Source organism: Podarcis liolepis (assembly GCF_965112155.1).
Source record: "Podarcis liolepis genome assembly, chromosome: 10".
NCBI classification, from domain to species: Eukaryota; Metazoa; Chordata; class Lepidosauria; order Squamata; family Lacertidae; genus Podarcis; species Podarcis liolepis.
Genome location: NC_139562.1, coordinates 22842947 through 22862696, shown reverse-complemented (window position 1 = coordinate 22862696; position 19750 = coordinate 22842947). Strand labels below are relative to the sequence as shown.

The window sequence follows — 19750 nt, the reverse complement described above, 5'->3', positions numbered from 1 at the left end:
AGGATCATTTGATCACAATTCAGTAATTTATTTGAAGTCTCTTTTTTGAAAAATGGCAACTTTCAGAGTGTCCTGGGGTACCACAATGTTCTGTCCCTGGTTTCTGAATGTTGCCATTTTTTAATATATTTGTGCCCACTTAATCTTTCTCACACAGACCTGCTGTATAAGAAACATAGTAATGAGTGAGGGGAACAGAATAACAAAACAAAAAAAAAACACAGGTGAGTGATCCTTACATATGTTTTCAAATACAGTACATGTTCATTTCAGTAACCCTTTATATGTTTAGGTATGCTTAATGTGTGAGGAGATTCATCATTCACTCCATGCCTCCTCCATCTGTTGTCATCATTTGTTAGTATTTCACTTATCAGGCTCTATTACAATCAAAACGGGGCAATCTTGTTCAGTCCAAGGAACTGTTATTGTAACATTGGAGTCTTAATTTTCTATTGTAATACAGAATGTATTGACAACGGAGGGCAGCAATCCAGCGTGGCTGATTAATGTTAAAACGTACCCCACCCTTTTAAAGTTGCACAGCTAGGAAGAAAAGTATAACAACAGGAGAGTATAACTGGAGACCTGCAAACATTTGCAGACGTGAATTGTGTGAAAAATGGCTTCTGTCAATCCACTCCTCCCACTGTCACACTTATTCATTCACATCCATATAAGTACATCTACACTATTTGCATACAAAAGTTAATTCAAAGGTTACTCTCACCATTTAACACATACACACAGCCTAACAAGTGAACAGTGCTTTGATGGCACAGCTTTCTACCTATTCTGAATTGCGACCCTTGAACACAACACAGCCCCATCTGTCCCTGAGACTTAGGCATGCACAGTTTGTTTGTTTTTTCATGAAACAAAACCGAGGAGTTCATAAACATTGCATAACAGCTCAGCAGCTGAGCAATGTTTAGGAGAAAGGGGCTCATTTCAGTCAGAGCTAGTACAGTTGATAGCTATGGCAGTTTCAAAGAGTGCAGCCTGTGTTAATCTCAGATTCCACCCCTTCCCCTCTTATCAGATTTACCTGATTTTGGGTGGCAAATGGCAAATCCACTATTTTCCTGCTGTATTGCATGTTTTGTGCTCTTGCCTAAAACCACCATAGGAACTCTGAAATATTATCCAAAACTGACTTTGATTTCTCCGGAGAGATGCATGAAATTGACGGTGCTGAGCATGGAAAAGCACCAAAAGTCATGGAGATCACAGATGTTTTCTCCAATTTGACAACAGCCTTCCCTTTCCCCAAGGCAGAGAGTAGTTCCAGAATGCCAGCTGCTTTATCCTGTTAATGATAAATGGACTTGCTTGGCGTGGAGTCCATGGCTGGAATGCAGGACAGCTGGAGCCAAGATCAGTCTGTTGCAATTCCCAACAGGCTCATCTTCTTGCAGCGCTGGTCATATGGAAAGTTCAGCCAGCATATGGTGGAAACAAGGAGCGCTCGTAGAGGTAAGGATCCAGACACATTGCCACCTTCTTCTTCTGTCAAAGGCCAATGCTAGTTAAATACCAGATTGCTAAGAGGATGGGAAGAATCAAAGGTGCAGCTGAGCAAAACCTAAAATAAAAATGAGGGTCCTATCATTAAGAATGCAGGGTTTGCTTAGGAGAGTAGCATAAGATAATTTTTAAAAATACATTGGTGGCTCTTGCTTAGTTTCAACAAAGTGTAGACTGTTTTTAAAAGGACTCATAGTGAAACCAAACTGCGTTTGCCTGGAAGGTAAACTTAGTTGATATTTAGTTTTTAGTATTTTGCATCAGGGTGGCTAGCACACAAAATTTTCTGTGTGCAATATATACTTGGTGCTGAGCTAACTAAGCTGAGCAGTATAAACCTCACCATGTAACTCAGTCCTTAACTCAGATGGAGAAATCACTCTAATTTTGGATAAATTGTTCTAGGAACTCTAATTATAGTGATCCTGGAATGCAAGGCCGAGAGCACTAAATTGTGTGGTTGGTCCTGGAATAGTTACCTGAATATTTAGCTGGTGTCTTTTGTAATTCTGTTATAGTTAGAAATGTAGGAAGCTGCCTTATACTCAGACTACTGACAGGCAGCAGCTCTTGAGGATTCTAGGTAGGAACCTCTCCCAGCCCTCCTATGAGATGCTGAGGGTTGGACCAGAGACCTTCTGCATGCCAGGCAGATGCTCTTCCCGTGAGCTTCCATTTGGGCTGGAAAACTTTGAAAAAGGAAATTTGAGGTTTAATCTGAGGTTCTCTGTTTCATTTCCATTCTCCCTTAGTTTCCCTTTTATCATGAATATTATGCAGTTTTATAAACTGATGGGTTGATGTGTGGTCTTTGACTACACATTGGAAGCCACTTTTGAGGGGCATGATGTGATGATACAACAACATAAATGCCTAAATAAATGATAAGGAAGGGACCAGCTTGCAAGTCAATTAAAGTCTGAGAACAGGCACAAATTTTCAGACACACTTTTTGACAGCGTTGGTCTTCATGAATTGGCCTTCTCTTCAATCAAAGAATGATTTTGAAACCTGCCTTTACCTTGGGAGGCCGTGTGGCTTCTGTGGCTTCTCGTGTTCTCCAAATAAGAAGATACTTGAACGGTGAGTGTTTCTTGAAGAGATTGCATTCTCTTTTTTATGCCACCCTTGTGTGCAGTATTAAGGCTGGTTCATGCATACATGTACATCACCTGATAACTCATCACCAGTTAGGGTTCCTTCAGACTGCCATTATTTTGCAGGGTGGATTCAAGTGCACACTGGAGCATTTAATTTGTGCATTTGTAGTGGATTGATGCTCTCTGTCACCCTAGTTCAGAAGCAGTGTTAGGGTAGCGCGACTAGTTTGGCCGCATGGAGCACCACACTGCAGGGGGCACCACAACAGCGCTGTAGAATGAAGGGGAAGCGCACACCAAATTTTAGCATTGCACAGGGTGCTGCTTGAATTTGAGAGCCCAAAGTCTGCCACTGTTCTAATGCAACAAATCTGCTTTCAAAACCCAGGCTTTTTGTAGTTCAGAATACACACCATGAGCAGTTGTATAGTTAGGTATTTTTAAATCTACTGCACTGGAGGGGGTTTGGATGAGGCCACAGTGTCCCTCTGTCCCCCTCTGTTTGGCTGTGCTGGGCTGTGCCAGTGGAGTGGCTCTGTTGCCTCAGAAGCCCCAACTGCACCCGCAAAAACTGTTAGAGTTCCTGATCTATGATTGCAGTCATGGGATTGTTGTCTTTCACATGATGGTATATGTTTTGACTCCACAGAGTGGGAAGTGATGGAGACAGGATGTTTGTGTTACTGTGTTCTGTGAAGTGGGACTATTGTCCTTTGTTCATTTTCTCTTTGCTGTCTGATGCTAGAGAGAGGGAACCATGTTGCAGTGCTCTGTGTGTGTTTATATGTAAATAAAGTAGATTAGCCAAAATGCTGAGTTGCTGAGGTCTGTTACGCAAAGCTGCGAAGACTCTGCAGATCCCTAAGTGTGCCGATGTCTGTTGGCATCAGTCGCTGTGATGTTTGGGCTGAAGAAAGCTTATGAAGCTCCCGAACGATCGACCAGGAGGGAGGGAACATGCCAGTTGGGCGTGTGTCTCTGCCAGGGTCCTACTCAAGTGTAGGCTAAACTCCTGACAAAAACAACACATTGGCAGCAGCTGCCACTGAGGTTTTCCACAGGTGGTAGCTGGTGCATGTGTCCCCCCCCCCCATGTGGCATTTCAGGAGTGGGAGGAGGGCAGGGGGTGGATCTCAGCTAGCCAAGGATCCACTGGATCCCAAGCTATTGGCAAGTTGTAGCAATGGCCCCAATCTAGAGTTTTCTGCTATGGCAGCCTTTCGCAGGTGTAGTAAAAATACAAAATTTTCCACTCCTCCCCCACCTTGCCTTCTGTTTTGGATGGCGCAAGCGGTGGGGGCTACAGATGTGGCAGTGGTTCCCACATTCCATTAAGCCCAGCTGCTGTTCACCAGAGTTGGACTGCACCCTTAATGGCTCCCTCTTTAAATGATCATATGTGTCACTTCACTTACATTTCAAAATGCAAGCAAAGCCCTGCTGTGTTTGGAGCCCTTCTGCTCTTTGAGGCCCTGGACTCCTGCCCTGATTGTCACACTTTCCCATTAGATATCGACAGTGTTTATATTTTGCTCTAGGCAGCAACTTCTGCATCCACCCTTTGGTGAGGGAGGCCCTGGACAGCAGGAGGCCTGTCGTTGCCTTGGAGAGCACCATCATTACACACGGCATGCCATATCCCCAGAATCTGAGGTAGGCAGAGACTATAATTTTCTTGCACAGTGAAAGCTGCAAGCTGGACTAGGCCAGAGACTGATGCCCACATGCACACACCTTTCCTGACATCTCATTGCTTGTTGATCTGCAGCTAAACTGAACTCATGAACTGCCTTCATTGAAAAGGACTATTTCTGGGGTCACCAGGTCAGGGGCACTGCTAGGTATTTAAAGGACTTGGAGCAGAAGCCCCTGACACAAATCTACATAGAATTTGCATGTGCTAATTTATGTAGACAGCCCTGGGAAGTTGAGGGGGTGGCTGAGTGGCAGGGGTCTTCACCAGTAATGCATTTTGCATTGTACCCAGCCACTGGGTGAGTGGCTTTTGGGGAAAATTTTAAGAAAATGGAAGTGGCAGAAAATATGGGATCCACGACAAGAGCCCCCCCCCCCCGGGCCACACCGTAACAATGCTGAGGTCATCAGGAAAAATGACAGCTCTGTCAATTACATTTGACCTTCAATGGCTGCTTCAAAAGTTCTAGCTATTGCCTGAAGTTGCAGTCACCAAGTAATAAACATATACATGAAGGTAGGATCCACTTAAGCCTGTTTCATATTCCTATAACCATACATTTTTGATGGTAGTGAAGCTTGATAAGCCTATCTGGGGCAGTCTTTGCACAGCAAATGAACAGATGGCACAGTCTCTTTAGGATTAAGGTACCACTGCAGATTGCAAGTGAGGGAATTGCATGCTTGAACACTCCTCTGGGTGGAAAAAGTTCGTTGCAATTAGAAAAGCAGCGCATCAGGGAATGTGTACAATCTGAGGAAGGATACACCAAATGATTTCTCTCTGTGCAGATTGCCATTCAGAATAGATAAAACCAGGGCATTTTTTTCAGCCGGAGCTCACCAGAACTCAGTCCCGGCACCTCTCAGGTGGGCTCCATTGCCATTATAAGAGAACAGGGGAGGGGGTCATGGTGCGTTCCGGCACCTCTTTTTCTAGAAAAATAGCACTGGTCAATAACCTTGACATACTAGAGAATAGGCTTTATGTTGGCTAAAGGCAGGGCTGTTAGGACAGTGGGGATCCCAGATTGCCACCTACATTTTTGAGCAGGGATTGGGGAACCTGTGGCACTCTAGATGTTGTTGGACTCCAACTCCCATCAGCCTCAGTCAGCATTGCAGAATGGTCGGAGGTGATGGAAACTGTACTCCCAACAACACCTGAAAGGCCAAGGGTTCCCCATAGCTGATTTATCCCTGTGCTGACAATCTGGCCATAAATTGATAACGCAAGAACCTCATCGCCATTAAAACTAACCCAAGATTATGTAGAGGATCCACAGGGGAAGGAAATGAAATGTAAATGAGGGTGTGGTGAGGGATTGGGTGAGGAGTACAGTTTTTAATACCATGGCAACTTATTTTGCCTTCTTCTTCTTTTGCGTTGCTCGCAATGCACCAGCATGGCCAGAGAGGTAGAAGAAATAATAAGAGCAAATGGGTCCGTGCCAGCAACTATCGGCATTTTAAGCGGCCGCATCCACGTGGGCCTCCAGAATGAACAGCTTGAGACTTTGGCCAAGAGCAAAAACACAATAAAGGTGTCTCGGAGGGATCTTCCCTACATTCTCAGTCAGGTATTGGACTGAATTCTCGGGGGTGGTGGTGGTTTGTTTTCTTTTACGTTCCCCTGGTTCAAATCTCTATAGGGCACACATAATCTCTGAACATAACCTAAGAACATGAAAAGACCCTGCTGGATCAGTAGGACTGAATAGAATCATAGAATCATAGAATCATAGAATCATAGAATCATAGAATCATAGAATCATAGAGTTGGAAGAGACCACAAGGGCCATCGAGTCCAACCCCCTGCCAAGCAGGAAACACCATCAGAGCACTCCTGACATATGGTTGCCAAGCCTCTGCTTAAAGACCTCCAAAGAAGGAGACTCCACCACACTCCTTGGTAGCAAATTCCACTGTCGAACAGCTCTTACTGTCAGGAAGTTCTTCCTAATGTTTAGGTGGAATCTTCTTTCTTGTAGTTTGGATCCATTGCTCCGTGTCCGCTTCTCTGGAGCAGCAGAAAACAACCTTTCTCCCTCCTCTATGTGACATCCTTTTATATATTTGAACATGGCTATCATATCACCCCTTAACCTCCTCTTCTCCAGGCTAAACATGCCCAGCTCCCTTAGCCGTTCCTCATAAGGCATCGTTTCCAGGCCTTTGACCTGGAACCACTGCAAAGCAGTGCCACCTACCCCCAACTCAGACAGCCACCCCAGAAGGATACAGTGCTTGATAGTATTGAAAGCTGCTGAGAGGTCAAGGAAAATTAACATACATATTTCCTCTGAATCTCTCCCAGCGGAGGTCATCACGCAGGGTGACCAAAGCAGTTACTTGCGGGCCAAATGGGGCGACCTAGTAAGCTTAATTAGGTCCAGGTTCCCCACCTCTGTAGTTTACAGTTCTTATGACCAGTAGCCATGGATAGCCTTGTCTCCATTAATTTGCCTAGTCTCCTTTTCGAGCCACCCAGGTTGGCTGACATTGCTGTATTTTGCCCAGTGGTGGAACGATGTGAGAGGGTTGGAGTCTAAGCACTCCTTGCTTGAGGGTCTTGCGCAAACTAGATTATGACTGGCTTGTTCCACACAGGGCTTGTCTGGTGGTACAACTGTGGCTGGAACCATGATTGTGGCACACAAAGCAAAGATCCCTGTATTTGTGACAGGAGGAATTGGAGGGGTTCACCGTGGAGGAGAGAAGAGTAAGAGACTTAATTTTATAACTAGAAATTAAATTCCGAATGCTGTTTTGATTTTATAACCAGAGGTTAAGTGCTAAATGCTGTTTATGTTAATATATATATATATGAATTCTAGGCCTATTATCACCTACCATTTTATGGATCTCCTCTAGGAATGGAAAACTTGGGGCCTTTCAGATACTTTTGGATGCTAATTCCCATAAGCTCAGCCTACAAAGATGATGGGAGTTATAGTCCAGCAGCATCTGCAGGGCACCACATGGGCTACATCTGAGTTAATGGCATTTCTTCACATTCTTCCCTCCCTACCCTGCTTCCCCTCTGTTCTAGAGGTGAGAACCAGGACACCCTCCCCAATTCATATATAGCACAGTCTCGAAACTGATCCATCCCACACACCTTGCAGTTGCTACTTCGAAACACATCGGGTTAAATGCATTCACTCGTTTAGGGCTACAATCCTATACACACTTGCCATGGGGTACACTCAGTGCTTTTTTTTCTTTAAAAACTCAAGAAAAGACTCAAGAAAATCACCATTTTATAGTTCAAATCAGAAAAAATAAATACAGTAAATGGACAAAGATTCACAAAATGTTTAGGGGTATGTGTACCCCTTCGTCCCCCCAGAAAAAAAAGCAATGGGTTCACTTCACTGAAACCAACACAACTTATTTTGGAGTAGCCATGTATAGGATTAATCCAGGGCTGGCCAACTCATGAGGTGGGCTGAGGCAGCCGCCTTAGGCAGCAGAAGCCCACGAGGCAGTGCCTCTGCAGGCACGCTGCCCTCCCCACCCCACCCCCTCTGCCACTGATGGAGAAGCAGTAGTACCGAGATCTCACCGAAACATAGCTGTCAACTTTCAGATTTGAAAATAAGGGATCAGCAGCCTTAAAAATAAGGGATCAGCAGCCTCACCTGTCCTGGGGACAGTCTACGGGATATCTAACAATCCGGGATAGCAGCAGGAAGCAGCGGGAAACGGCGCTGCAATAAGGGAAATTCCCGCAAAAAAACAGGAAGGTTGACAGCTATGCACTGAAATACCACAAAATCTCATGAATTCTCATTTGGTCCATGAGATCCTGCCACTGCCGTTTTGTGGATGCTGCCAAACAACCCAGGTAAGGGAGGCTTCAGCAGGGATGGCAGCGGCGAAAGGGCAGGATGGCACTTTCCTGTTTCATCTCTGGTGGCAACATGGAATGCACCACTCTTGGATTCTTCTGCTGAAGTTGCATCTTGTTTGACCCTCAGACCGTAGAAAGCCACAGCCAATTAGATGGTACTGGCAAGATGAGCCAGTGGTCTGACTCATTATAAGGCAACTTCATATGCTACTTTAATACAGAATTATGATGGTTCCCACCCCCACCAGTTTGCCCATTTTGGTGGCTATGAATTTTGGCAGGGCCACTGTCTTTTCAGTCTTTTCTCCCTGTCCTTTTCAGCTTTGGATGTGAGTGCGGACCTGACAGAATTAGGCCGTACTCCAGTTGCCGTGATTTCTGCAGGTGTGAAGTCTATACTGGATATTGGCAGGACATTGGAATATCTGGTAAGGAGCCACAAATGCAGTGCAGAGGGAAGGAACAAGAGACAGAAGGCTGGTTTAATCTGGCCTTTCTCAGTTCTGTCGTTCCAGCTTCACGTAGAATTTACTCCCATATTTCAATGGATAGTTGTACTGTCATGGCTGTCCTGCTCAGAACTCTGATATTCTGAAGTAGGGATAGTGGAGAATTTGATAAAGTTCACATTTAAAGGCAAGCCCCCGTAATTTATACTTTCCAAAGCGATATGCAAACCAAAACACAGCCAGCTTTCTGAATTTTCAGTTCTCCGAATTTTGCAATCCGGTTCTCTGGCCAAGTATTGTGTACAAAAAAGCATATATTGGGGCAAAGTATGCATATGCTAGTGAAAAGAACCTACAAATTTTTTTTGCTTTGCAAAAAAATCTATATTAGGCAAAATTGCATGTGAATATAATTTACACTAAAATGCTTAGTAACTTTCATGAGAACTTTAAAAAGTGCAAACTTATGTGGAAATGTGGAAAACTGAACTTAACACTGGGAAAAGGAGAAACTGAAACTGACAGATATGCCTATCCCTCTTTTGAGCGTAGTGGAAGTGAAGGAGGCAAATTATCTGTTTTTATGAATGTTCCTTTGCAACCAAAGTATTAATCAAATTGATTTGAAACTGGCCTAAGTTTCTAACACAGAAATTTTTTCACCTAATTTATTCTAAAAGTAGTTGGGTGGCTTGTGTACCCACAGTGGGCTGCAATGAATACTTCCATGAGCCACAGGAAGCCCACATGCATTATAGCGATTATAGCAATTAAAATGTATATATTTTGAGGTTGTAGACACAGTTCAAAGACAAAACAAGAAGGAGATTTGTTGGGCTTGCTGCATCTAGTTCATGAGATCGGATTCTATCAAGTCCATGGAGCTGGAGGAAAGGGCTTGTATTTTATCCTTTTGTGTGAGAGTGGTAAGGGTTTACTGCTTGGCGAGGGGCTGTACCTCAGTGATACAGCTTGTGTCACGGGTGCAAAAGTCCCTAAGTTCTGACATCTCCAGGCAGCAGGGCCCTCAGCTAGTCAATCTAAGAAAGACACCTGCCCATTGCAGCAGACAGTGAAGAGCTAGCTGGACCAATGGTCTGACCTGGGATCATGGAAATTTCATTTGATTCTGTAGTGTGGTAAGTGATTTGGTCCATAACCCATCAAAGATGGTTTTTGCTTTCATACCACGTATAGTATTTTCATTTTGCCCCCGCTCTTCACCTTTGCAGGAGACTCAAGGTGTCTGTGTGGCCACCTTTGGAGACTCCAGAGAGTTCCCAGCCTTCTTCTGCCATCAGAGCGGCTTCCAGGCCCCATATCATGTGCAGAACGAGGATGCTGCTGCACAGCTGATTGGTGAGCTGTCTGTGGAACAGAGAGTTTTTTGAGAATGGAGTGTTTGAGTTCAAACCAATGAGCTTCTCAGTTTCCCTGAGGCGGAAGTTCATTGCCCACATAGTGGGGAACAAAGCCCATTGTAGTCCGTTGGGTTTACTTTTGAAGAAATGCGCATGGGAGCAGGACAAATCTGTCCCACGTGCTCCTTTCCATCCTTGGATATTTTCTCTTGTTTTCAGTATCCTGGTGTTGAGACTTGGCAGGGGCAGCGGCCCTGGCAACCTCTTACACCCCAAGTGACCAAGAGCCCCCTGGACCCAGGGCTTTTTTTCTGCTGAAAGAAGCTCAACAGCTTAGGGGTGTCTGTCTAAAAAAGGTGGGGTTCCTGCACTGGACCTACTGAAATTAGTGGTGGGTGGCCACCTTGTTTCAACCTGCTCTTTAGAGTGAATATGCCTGTTTCACTGTCTTGGCTCTGCGCGTGGATTGGAATAATAATAATAATAATAATAATAATAATAATAATAATAATAATGATTTATTTGTACCCCGCCCATCTGGCTGGGTTTCCCCAGCCAGATGGGCGGCTTCCACAAAGACCAAAAATACAATAAGATGTCACACATTAAAAACTTCCCTGAACAGGGCTGCCTTAAGATGTCTTCTGAATGTCAGGTAGTTGTTTATCTCTTTGACATCTGATGGGAGGGTGTTCCACAGGGCGGGCGCCACTACCGAGAAGGCCCTCTGCCTGGTTCCCTGTAGCTTTGCTTCTCGCAATGAGGGAACCGCCAGAACGATGGGGGTGGAGACACTCCTTGAGGTATACTGGGCCGAGGCCGTTTAGGGCTTTAAAGGTCAGCACCAGCACTTTGAATTGTGCTCGGAAACATACTGGGAGCCAATGTAGGTCTTTCAAGACCGGTGTTATGTGGTCTCAGCGGCCACCCCCAGTCACCAGTCTAGCTGCTGCATTCTGGATTAGTTGTAGTTTCCGGGTCACCTTCAAAGGAATGTAACGTAAGCAAAATAATTATTATTTATAATTTTTCTTTTTTAAACATTCTGTTGTGACTTGGAGCTGCTAAGTAGCAGGATGCTACACTGCTAAAATCTCTTTCAGAATGGTCCAGAAAGTGACTGTATGTCATAACGTGCCGCCTGTTTCCAGGGGAATTGTACAGAAAAAAAGGATGGCTGCCCCCACGTATCTATGCACTCACTGGGGCTGATGGGAGTTGTAGTCCAAAACGTCTGGACGGCTGCATTAAACTTCGTTGGGTGCAAAGCAGTTGACACTGGGATGAAGAAATAAATTGCAAGCGCATGCATATACATCTATAAGCGATGAAATTTGTGATGCCACCTTTGTCACCTGTTGATAGAGTTATTCAGCAGAGAAACACAGTTAATGGCCTTTCTTCCTCAGCCAGGTCCCTGAATTTGCAGTTGGGCAGTGGAGTGCTGATTGCAGTGCCCTGCCCTGAGGATCAAGCGGCTTCAGGACAGCTTATTGAAGAAGCAATCCAGCAGGCTTTGAGAGAGGCTCGGTAAGCTGCTGCTGAAATCCCGTAACTTTTCATAACACAAAAGTTCTGGGTTTGTTTTGTTTGTCTTCCTTTTGTCTGCCAGAGCACCAGCCAGAGGGAGTGGGGCAGTTGTCCACAGATCCCTGCCGCCTCTGACACCCAAGCTCCAGCCAGTGGGTGCCCTCTAGGGGCAGGTTTTCTCCAATCAAGTTCCTTCACTTAAAAGCCTGAGCTGAGCTCACCTTGGATAATCAATGCATATATTTATTAAGTTTGTAGCATAGATAGGGCCACCTGGTGTGTTTCCCCCTTTTATGGATAGAAAGATGATTTATTTGTGCTCTTCTCATATACAAATATGAAATTCCTGGTTCTCATCCAGATTGCTCTTCTTACATTTGCAGGGAAAAGGGGATTACAGGAAAGGAGCTTACACCCTTCTTGCTGCAGAAGCTAAACAAGTTATCTAGTGGGGAGTCACTTAGATCCAGTATCCTTTCCTGAAAATGCTCGCTTCTTACTTCCCCTCCTCAAAATCCAATTGCATAATTCCCCCCCCCCCCCATGTTCTCCATACATTCTGGAAATCTTACACTGCCCCAGCGCAACATTATACTGGCAGCATTCTGGGAAATTAAAATAGAGGGAGATCTTTGCACCAATTTCTTACACCTACTTTTCTTTTAGTTCTCGGGTTCTTCTGCTTTTATTTTCCTTTCATCATACCCTTCCCCATATCAGATATTGCCTTGATCAAGAACAACGCCAAGGTGGGCAGCCGCATAGCTGTGGCCCTGAACAAGATCCAAAGAGCCCAGGGCTGGAGAGACGACTTGGCTCAAAATGAAAAAGTATCTCCTGTACCAAGACCGGTGAGTGGCCTGCTCTGTAAGGGTCGCTACTCTCTCAGAAACAGCTTGGCTGCTGCAGCTCGTTTGCACATCGCCTTAACCTTGCGATCTTGGCCTCGGGCTCCTCCAGGCAACGTGATGATTGAGCATTCATCCAGATTTTTTTGCACAAAGCTTACCTGGTGGTGGTTGTTGTTGTTGTTGTTTAGTCGTTTAGTCATGTCCAACTCTTCGTGACCCCATGGACCAGAGCATGCCAGGCACTCCTGTCTTCCACTGCCTGCCGAAGTTTGGTCAAACTCATGCTGGTAGCTTCGCGAACACTCTCCAACCATCTCGTCCTCTGTCGTCCCCTTCTCCTTGTGCCCTCCATCTTTCCCAACATCAGGGTCTTTTCCAGGGAGTCTTCTCTTCTCATGAGGTGGCCAAAGTATTGGAGCCTCAGCTTCACAATCTGTCCTTCCAGTGAGCACTCAGGGCTGATTTCCTTAGGAATGGAGAGGTTTGATCTTCTTGCAGTCCATGGGACTCTTATGTCAAATGAGGGTCTTTAGGTCAGCCACCACTTTTGCCTTCTCTACGACTAGCAGTGCTTCCCTGCAAAATATTTTTTCTCAAATGGAGATAATCTCAGTGTAGGTAAAACAACACAAAAAGTCACAAACGTGGAGCTGAAATGAAGAGATCTTAAAAGTCATCTAGTCAAATTCCTCGCTGATGCCAGTTTATGATGTATGTACACCAATCATGTATGAAAACAGAATGTTTGTTTTATCACAATGATGCTTGCTTGGAAATGCAAATGTTGCCGTCATCGGACAAGAAGAGCAAAGAGGCATGCCTCAAGGAAGTGCTTTTAAAAGCAGTAACTTATTTTGGTAGGAATGCCTAATGAATTTTCAACCACAGGCCATCCACAGGGGCACTAACACAAACTAACACATCCATTTTAAAATGGATACTCAAACATAACCTCCAGCAAACATGCTGAGTTGTTTATCAGCAGTCTGATGTTGCATGAATGTTGGACAGTGACTATTTTGAGAGTTTTTAAAAATGCAATTTGACAATCATTTTGTACTTTCTCTCTGGAGGTTGTTTATTTACAATATGCATTAGGGCAAAAGGAAGACCTTTTGGTTGAATTGCACTGACCATTCTTCTGCAGACAAAGTTGATTTATTTGCTCCCACTGCCTTTCAGGGAACCCTCTCAAGGTGGCCTATGGAAGACTTTGAAAATGCAACATAATGTGAGGCACATATAGATAACAAGGTGCCCTCTTGTTATGGACTACAACACCCACCAACTTATTAGGAAGTTGTAGTCCACAATATATACAACAGATGCCACCACATTGTCTATCCTTGCTGTGAATTTACTACTTTCAAGCATCTGCTTGAAACATGCCTCCTCCTTCTCTTGTCTGAGAACTGCACACCAAGCTTTCATTAATATGAGGGGCGTATCTAGATCAGCTTCTGCGCAACTTCTGATCCACCAAGCCAAGTGTTGATCATTATTAGCCCACCAAGGACTCAATAACCCTCCTTTGTTTCTACTGCCTCGGTGGCACTGCAAAAACTGTGGTTGTCTTCTGCTTTGAGCAGGGTTGGGGAGACTGTGGCCCTCCAGATGGCGTTAGACCCCAGCACCCCTAAGAACCAATCCCCATGGCCAAAGGTCAGAGTTGATGGAAACTGGTGTTCAATGATGTCTGGACAGCTGCAGGTTCCTCAGCCTTGGCTTTGTGGGCATGTCCTGGAAGAAGGGCTCTGGAAGAGACCTCTGCTGATGGCTTCTCCCTCCCTCTGACCCACCCACCTCTTGTTTTCCTTTCAGGTGGTCATTGGTGGTATCAACGTCGATTTCATAGCCAAGGCAAGAGATGCAACAATAGTGGTAATTGCACTTAGCAATAATTAAGCTCCATTTTCCTTACCCTAACCTGTTGCTGTAAAGCTCACTGGATGCAAGGAGCTCACATGTCACCTTTCCAGACTATTAGGAAGTAGAAGGGCTGGCAGTCTGGAGGCAAGCAGGTACTGCCTAGGCAGGTAGCCAAGCCTAAAAGGTGTTAGGCAGGCAAACAGGTATATAGGTGGTTAGAAACGGGCAGATCTGGGCAGATAGAAATGGGCCATCTGAGGATTTATACCAGGCATAGGCAAACTCAGCCCTCCAGATGTTTTGAGACTACGATTCCCACCATCCGTGACCACTGGTCCTGTTAGCTAGGGATGATGGGAGTTGTAGTCCCAAAACATCTGGAGGGCCGAGTTTGCCTATGCCTGATTTATACAGATGTTGATGTGAAGGCAGAATTTGTGTCATCAGAGAAATGAAGGTGGGGGAAGCAGTCTTCTGGGTGCAATAGAAAAGCCCAAGCTACTATTTTTCCCAGGTACGTCTGTCTGCCCCACGAGAGCAGCTCAATAATTCATTTATTTAACAAGATTTATAACCCACCTAATCAACAAAAACCTTTATGTGGTTTACATAAAACAATACGAAATATCCATAAGAAGCATACCATTAAAATATAACTTTAGAAACAGGTAGATCTAAGATTTATTGAAATATAAGTAAAACCAGCAGTTTTGGAACACATGCCTAATAAGTTGGTGTTTGGGAATATGTACTTGAGTGACACGTTGGTTCACCAATCTGGTGCCCTCCAGATGGTTTGGACTACATGGCCATGTTGGTGAGGACTGATGGGAATTGTAGTCCAAAACATCTGGAGGGCACCAGATTGGTGAAGGCTGGATTAAACTGAGAAACTGGTTCAGAGGCAAAAGGTTTACAGAATCAGGGAAAAGCCTATTGGTCCCTTTTTCCCACCTGATTTGTGCTAAGCTGCAATACCACCCTTTGGCCACATGTAGCAGTGTCACTGTAATACAGTAGTTTGTCTGGCAATTTACCACAGTGGTGCAGAGAGTAAGCTACTTGTTTCCTGCTGCCAGAGATGCCAGCGCCCTACAGGAGGAAAGAAGGGCGCATTCTTCCATAGGCAGGTAGTAGCAACAGCAGCGGCAGCTTAACACTGCCTTGTGGTGCCTAGGTGTGGTACAACTTGCCTCCCAGCCACTTCTTATGGGTCACAGGTGTTGCTATGATAAAAATGATGGTTGTCATCATCATACACATGGACCCATGAGCTAAGAGAAATAAAAACGTTCCATAATAAGTGATGAAAACTCTGTGGAGTGCGGAAAAAGAAGAGGGTTTAAAGGTGATAAATAGAGTTGTTCACCCTATGTCATCTAGTGGAACATTTGATGCCAAGTAATGCGACACACCTCTTTGGTAAAAGTGAGCAGAGTTCCCTAGCCAAATGTCTGGCCACCTTTCTGAATAGCTGACAAGTGGATGAAGACAGAAATGGAAGAGTGTGATGGTTGTTTAATTAACAATTAACTAAGAAAACACTTCTTAATCCTTGGAGACAGAAGAAAAGTACAAACCATGATGAATGTTGGCCTAGTAGACGATTGGATTTTATAGATTTTCCATTTCTAGAAGAAATATGGGATCCTCAGCAGATGTCAGAAATAAGTGTATTGTAAGGAATGGCTGTAGCCTAGCTCATTTTGGATGGGGAAAGACCATAGGTGATTGTTAGAGCACCTGCCTTGCATATAGACGTTTTGAGGCTCAATCCCTAGTGTCTTCTTATCGGGCTGGAAAAAGCTCCTTCCTGAAAGCCTTAAGAGGTGCTGCCAGTCAAAGTAGACAATGCTAACCAGATGGATCAATAGTCTAAACTTGGCAGCTTCCTGTGTTCCAGTCCCATGAGATCACATAAACTGGAATAGTCTCCATAGAACTTGGGTTTAACTGGAGCCAGTGTTGACAGCAGTAGCATTATGGTACCATCTGGGAAAATCAAGGCATATCTAATTTTTGCCCTGTTTTGTTGATTTCTCTGCATTTGCAGGGTGGAGGACAGACAAATCCATCAACAGTGAGACAGTCGTTTGGAGGTGTAGGGAGAAATCTAGCAGGTAATTCATTCTAATTTTGCTCTCTGCAGGGAGATACTGGGTCCAGCATATTGCTATGCTCAGCCTCCACATCATTGAGCTAGAAAGTTCCAGGGTCTCAACTCTCCCCAGGTTTGTTGGAAAGGAGGTCATTGGATGGGCTTGTCTGGTGCTTTTTTGATATTTGCTTTTTATTTACAAATATACAGGTTGAGCATAGTTGGAGATCTAATGTGGGAACAGTCCATTGCTCCCAGATCTCAAGGGAGACAGCTAGCACCCCAAAACACTCTCTTCTGGCACTTCCACATGACCTGTTTATTCAGCATTCGTCCTCATTTGTTTGCAGGCAGATTAGACAATTTTGGATATTTAATGAGGATACATTCTGATTTGTTTGTGGGGAGGTTTGAAGATGTTGCATCAAACGAAGTATTATCCCACACTTCACAGGGTGTGTTATTTACTGCAAAAAGTCCAATCTTTTGGGGAAGTGGATTTGTTGCGCAAGACCTCCCAACCAACAACATTTGTGCAACTTGAATCTGTCAGTATGTTGTGCTTGAATCCCACCAAAACATAATGAATCTGAGAGTGTTACATCTCTCTTAGTCTCCATCTCAAACTGCAACCTCTCCTCACATGCAGACCTAGATTGCATCATCCTCAGTAAGGAGCAGGGAAAGGGCATCTCTCAGGTATTTCCTAGTTGTTCAAAAGACAGATTATTGATCCTGAGCCAGATGGATAGTTTGGCCTGGTAAAAGGCACTTTCCTATATAAATTAAAAAGAGTGCAGTAGATATTTCACTGACTGATGACCCCAGAATGCTTCTACCTTGACTTTCAGATTCTAGGGTTGTTGGCAGATAATCCAGCTTTGTTCCATTTATCTTCCATTTTCAGATTGCTTAAGTCGTCTTGGGAAGACCCCATTCTTTATCTCTGTCATGGGGAAGGATGAGCATTCAGAGTCCGTCCTACGCTACTGCAAGCATATGGTAGCTCACAGCTTATGGTTATTCTAAACTAATCCGTAGCAGGGTGGCTGTTTTTCACAAAATTTCATCATTCCAGTCCCAGGTACCCACTCTCTGCTTCCTATGAGATTCCTTGTGGGAGCCCTTCATTTCAGGGACACAGGAAGCTGCCTCATAACTAGTCAGAGGTGAGGTCCATATATAATAATAATAATATAATAACAATAATAATGTTATTATTTATACCCCACCCATCTGGCTGGATTTCCCTAGCCACTCTGTGCGGCTCAGTATTGTCTGTATTGACTGGGAGAAGCTCTCTAGGGCGTCTAAGTCTTAACTGGAGATGCCAGGGATTGAAGCAGGGACCTTCTGCAGGCAAATCAGATGCTCTGCCACTGAGCTACAGCCTTTCCATAGCAGGGAAGTTAGAGGAGGGGAATCTCAGATCCACCTGACCCGCCAAACTCTCCCCAGACTACATCTGCCTCGCTCTAGGTCACAGCCCTGAGTAAGCAAGGCCTGGCTGGAATGTGTCTTTGAACTCTGATAATGGCTCTTCCTTGTCTGGACGGAGGACCAAGAGGGGCGTGTATATAGAAAGCAGCCGGCTGTACAAAAGGTGTAAATTTTACATTCCTTTTTCTGCCCACTGTTGTGTCAGTCTCCACCCACCAATGGAATGGGACCCCCAGAAGGATGTCCAGAAGGGAATGCGGCTCTCTGGCCTAGAATGATTCATCACCCCTCTTTTAAGCTAAAGAGAATGTGGAATTGAGGCAGCAGATTTAGAAGGCAACAGAAATGAGCCGGGAAAAGTTGAGAGGCCTGCATGCTCCAGGGCCATGGATATCAGTGAGACCCAGGTGCACCTGGGATGCGCCTACCTGTCCCAGTCTGCTCCTATGTGATGCTTCCTGGATTAACATTTGCTTCATGGTGTTATTCCAGGTCTCCTTGAACTGGAGGCCAGATTCATCATGCAGATGATGAAGCACATTCACTAGCTGGTCAGGCGCTGGTGCACATTTTGCTCCGAATGAGCTGCAGAGAACAGAACACTAAATTTGTCTTTCTCCCCCTACCTTACTTTGAGGACATGAGAGGTGTCTTGCGACTGGAAGGGCACAACACAGCCACCTATTGTTCCGTATTCACAGGCAGCGGTGAGCTCTCCCTGGGCTTGGGAGACATGGACATCCACCAGCAGATCACCGAGCAATACGTAAGACCCTTCTGCGTGCAGCGTGAAATCTCACTGCCTCTTTTCTGCTTATGGTGCCCTCTGCTTTCCTAAGGGGCAGAGGATGTTTTCTCAGGGTACCTAGGAAGGAAACAAAGGGGAAATCCAGAACTGGGTAATTCTGGAAGGTGGCATTGTGATGGAGTGCTGAAAGCCACCTTTCTGCCACTGCCGCCTCCACCCACAACTCCTTCCAGACTGTGTTTTTAAGACGTGCCGAGCTGTAGAAACACAGATAAACATAGCCTCCTTGGTGGCTGAGTTGCATTTTTGGGACACTTAATGGAAGGGGTGATTAGGAGTGATTCAAGTGCAACCCCACCCTTTCCCCCTATTAATAAAAAAAGCCTGTTGGGGGGGAAAAACACCCAAGTCTGCACTTAACAGCTGATACTGTTTGGTTAAGAAGGTATGAATGCCTGCCAGTAATCCACTTATCAACAAGACCCTTAAAAGACTGAAGCTTAGCTCCTGGAAAGAAAAAAGTGGTCATTGTTCCCACCCTCTCACTACCTTTTTCCAATCCCCATTTCATTATTAAAGGAAGGAAAAAAGGAGGCACAGCTATTAAACGATATATGATTCCCTTGGATTCACACAGAATAACACAGCAACAAAAGCGCCTCAGAATTTCTGCCGGCTTCTACCTGTTGATGGATGCTGATTGCAATGTCGCCTTCAGTGAATGCAAGAGGCTGTTGGAGCAGGAGTGGGGAGCCTGCTGGACTACAAATCCCATCAGCCTGAGCCAGTGGGGCCAGGGATGATAGGAATGGCAAGCCAGCAACCTCTGTATGATCAGAGGTTTCCCACCCCTGACTAGGATGCAGGGCAAAACGTTAGGCTAGGTCTACACTAGTTAACTCATATAGTAGGGTTGGGACTGCAATCCTATGCCTACTTACCAAGGGGTATATCCCACTGAAACCAACAGGCCTTACTTCTAAGTAACCATATGATTCTACTGCTTGTTTTAAAATAACGTGAATGCCTTGGATTTGTTGGATCCTGTTCATGTTTGTTGAGAACTAAGCCCTATTGGTTTGTGGGGAAGGCATCTGCCTAGACCAGGCTTCCTCAACCTCGGCCCTCCAGATGTTTTGAGACTACAATTCCTATCATCCCTGACCGCTGGTCCTGCTAGCTAGGGATCATGGGAGTTGTAGGCCAAAGACATCTGGAGGGCCGAG

The 19750-nt window shown here is 45.0% G+C and overlaps 1 protein-coding gene across 3 annotated transcripts in view; it reads left to right on the top strand.

The window, feature by feature from the left end:
* The window catches only part of LOC310687185 (uncharacterized protein), a 34066-nt gene that overhangs the window by 3066 nt on the left and 11250 nt on the right, over positions 1-19750 (top strand). For 2 of the 3 annotated variants that reach the window (XM_083462006.1, XM_083462005.1), the window contains exons 3-16: positions 1275-1476; positions 2471-2610; positions 4166-4280; positions 5728-5902; positions 6933-7044; positions 8500-8606; positions 9860-9986; positions 11398-11518; positions 11902-11987; positions 12239-12369; positions 14191-14250; positions 16292-16358; positions 17244-17338; positions 18414-18542. In XM_083462006.1, the coding sequence (XP_083318132.1) occupies positions 2526-2610; positions 4166-4280; positions 5728-5902; positions 6933-7044; positions 8500-8606; positions 9860-9986; positions 11398-11518; positions 11902-11987; positions 12239-12369; positions 14191-14250; positions 16292-16358; positions 17244-17338; positions 18414-18542 (1410 nt within the window). In that variant the 5' untranslated portion in view covers positions 1275-1476; positions 2471-2525. Of the gene's footprint in view, positions 1-1274; positions 1477-2470; positions 2611-4165; positions 4281-5727; positions 5903-6932; positions 7045-8499; positions 8607-9859; positions 9987-11397; positions 11519-11901; positions 11988-12238; positions 12370-14190; positions 14251-16291; positions 16359-17243; positions 17339-18413; positions 18543-19750 lie in introns of those variants that run through there. The other variant, XM_083462007.1, reaches the window with a different exon arrangement.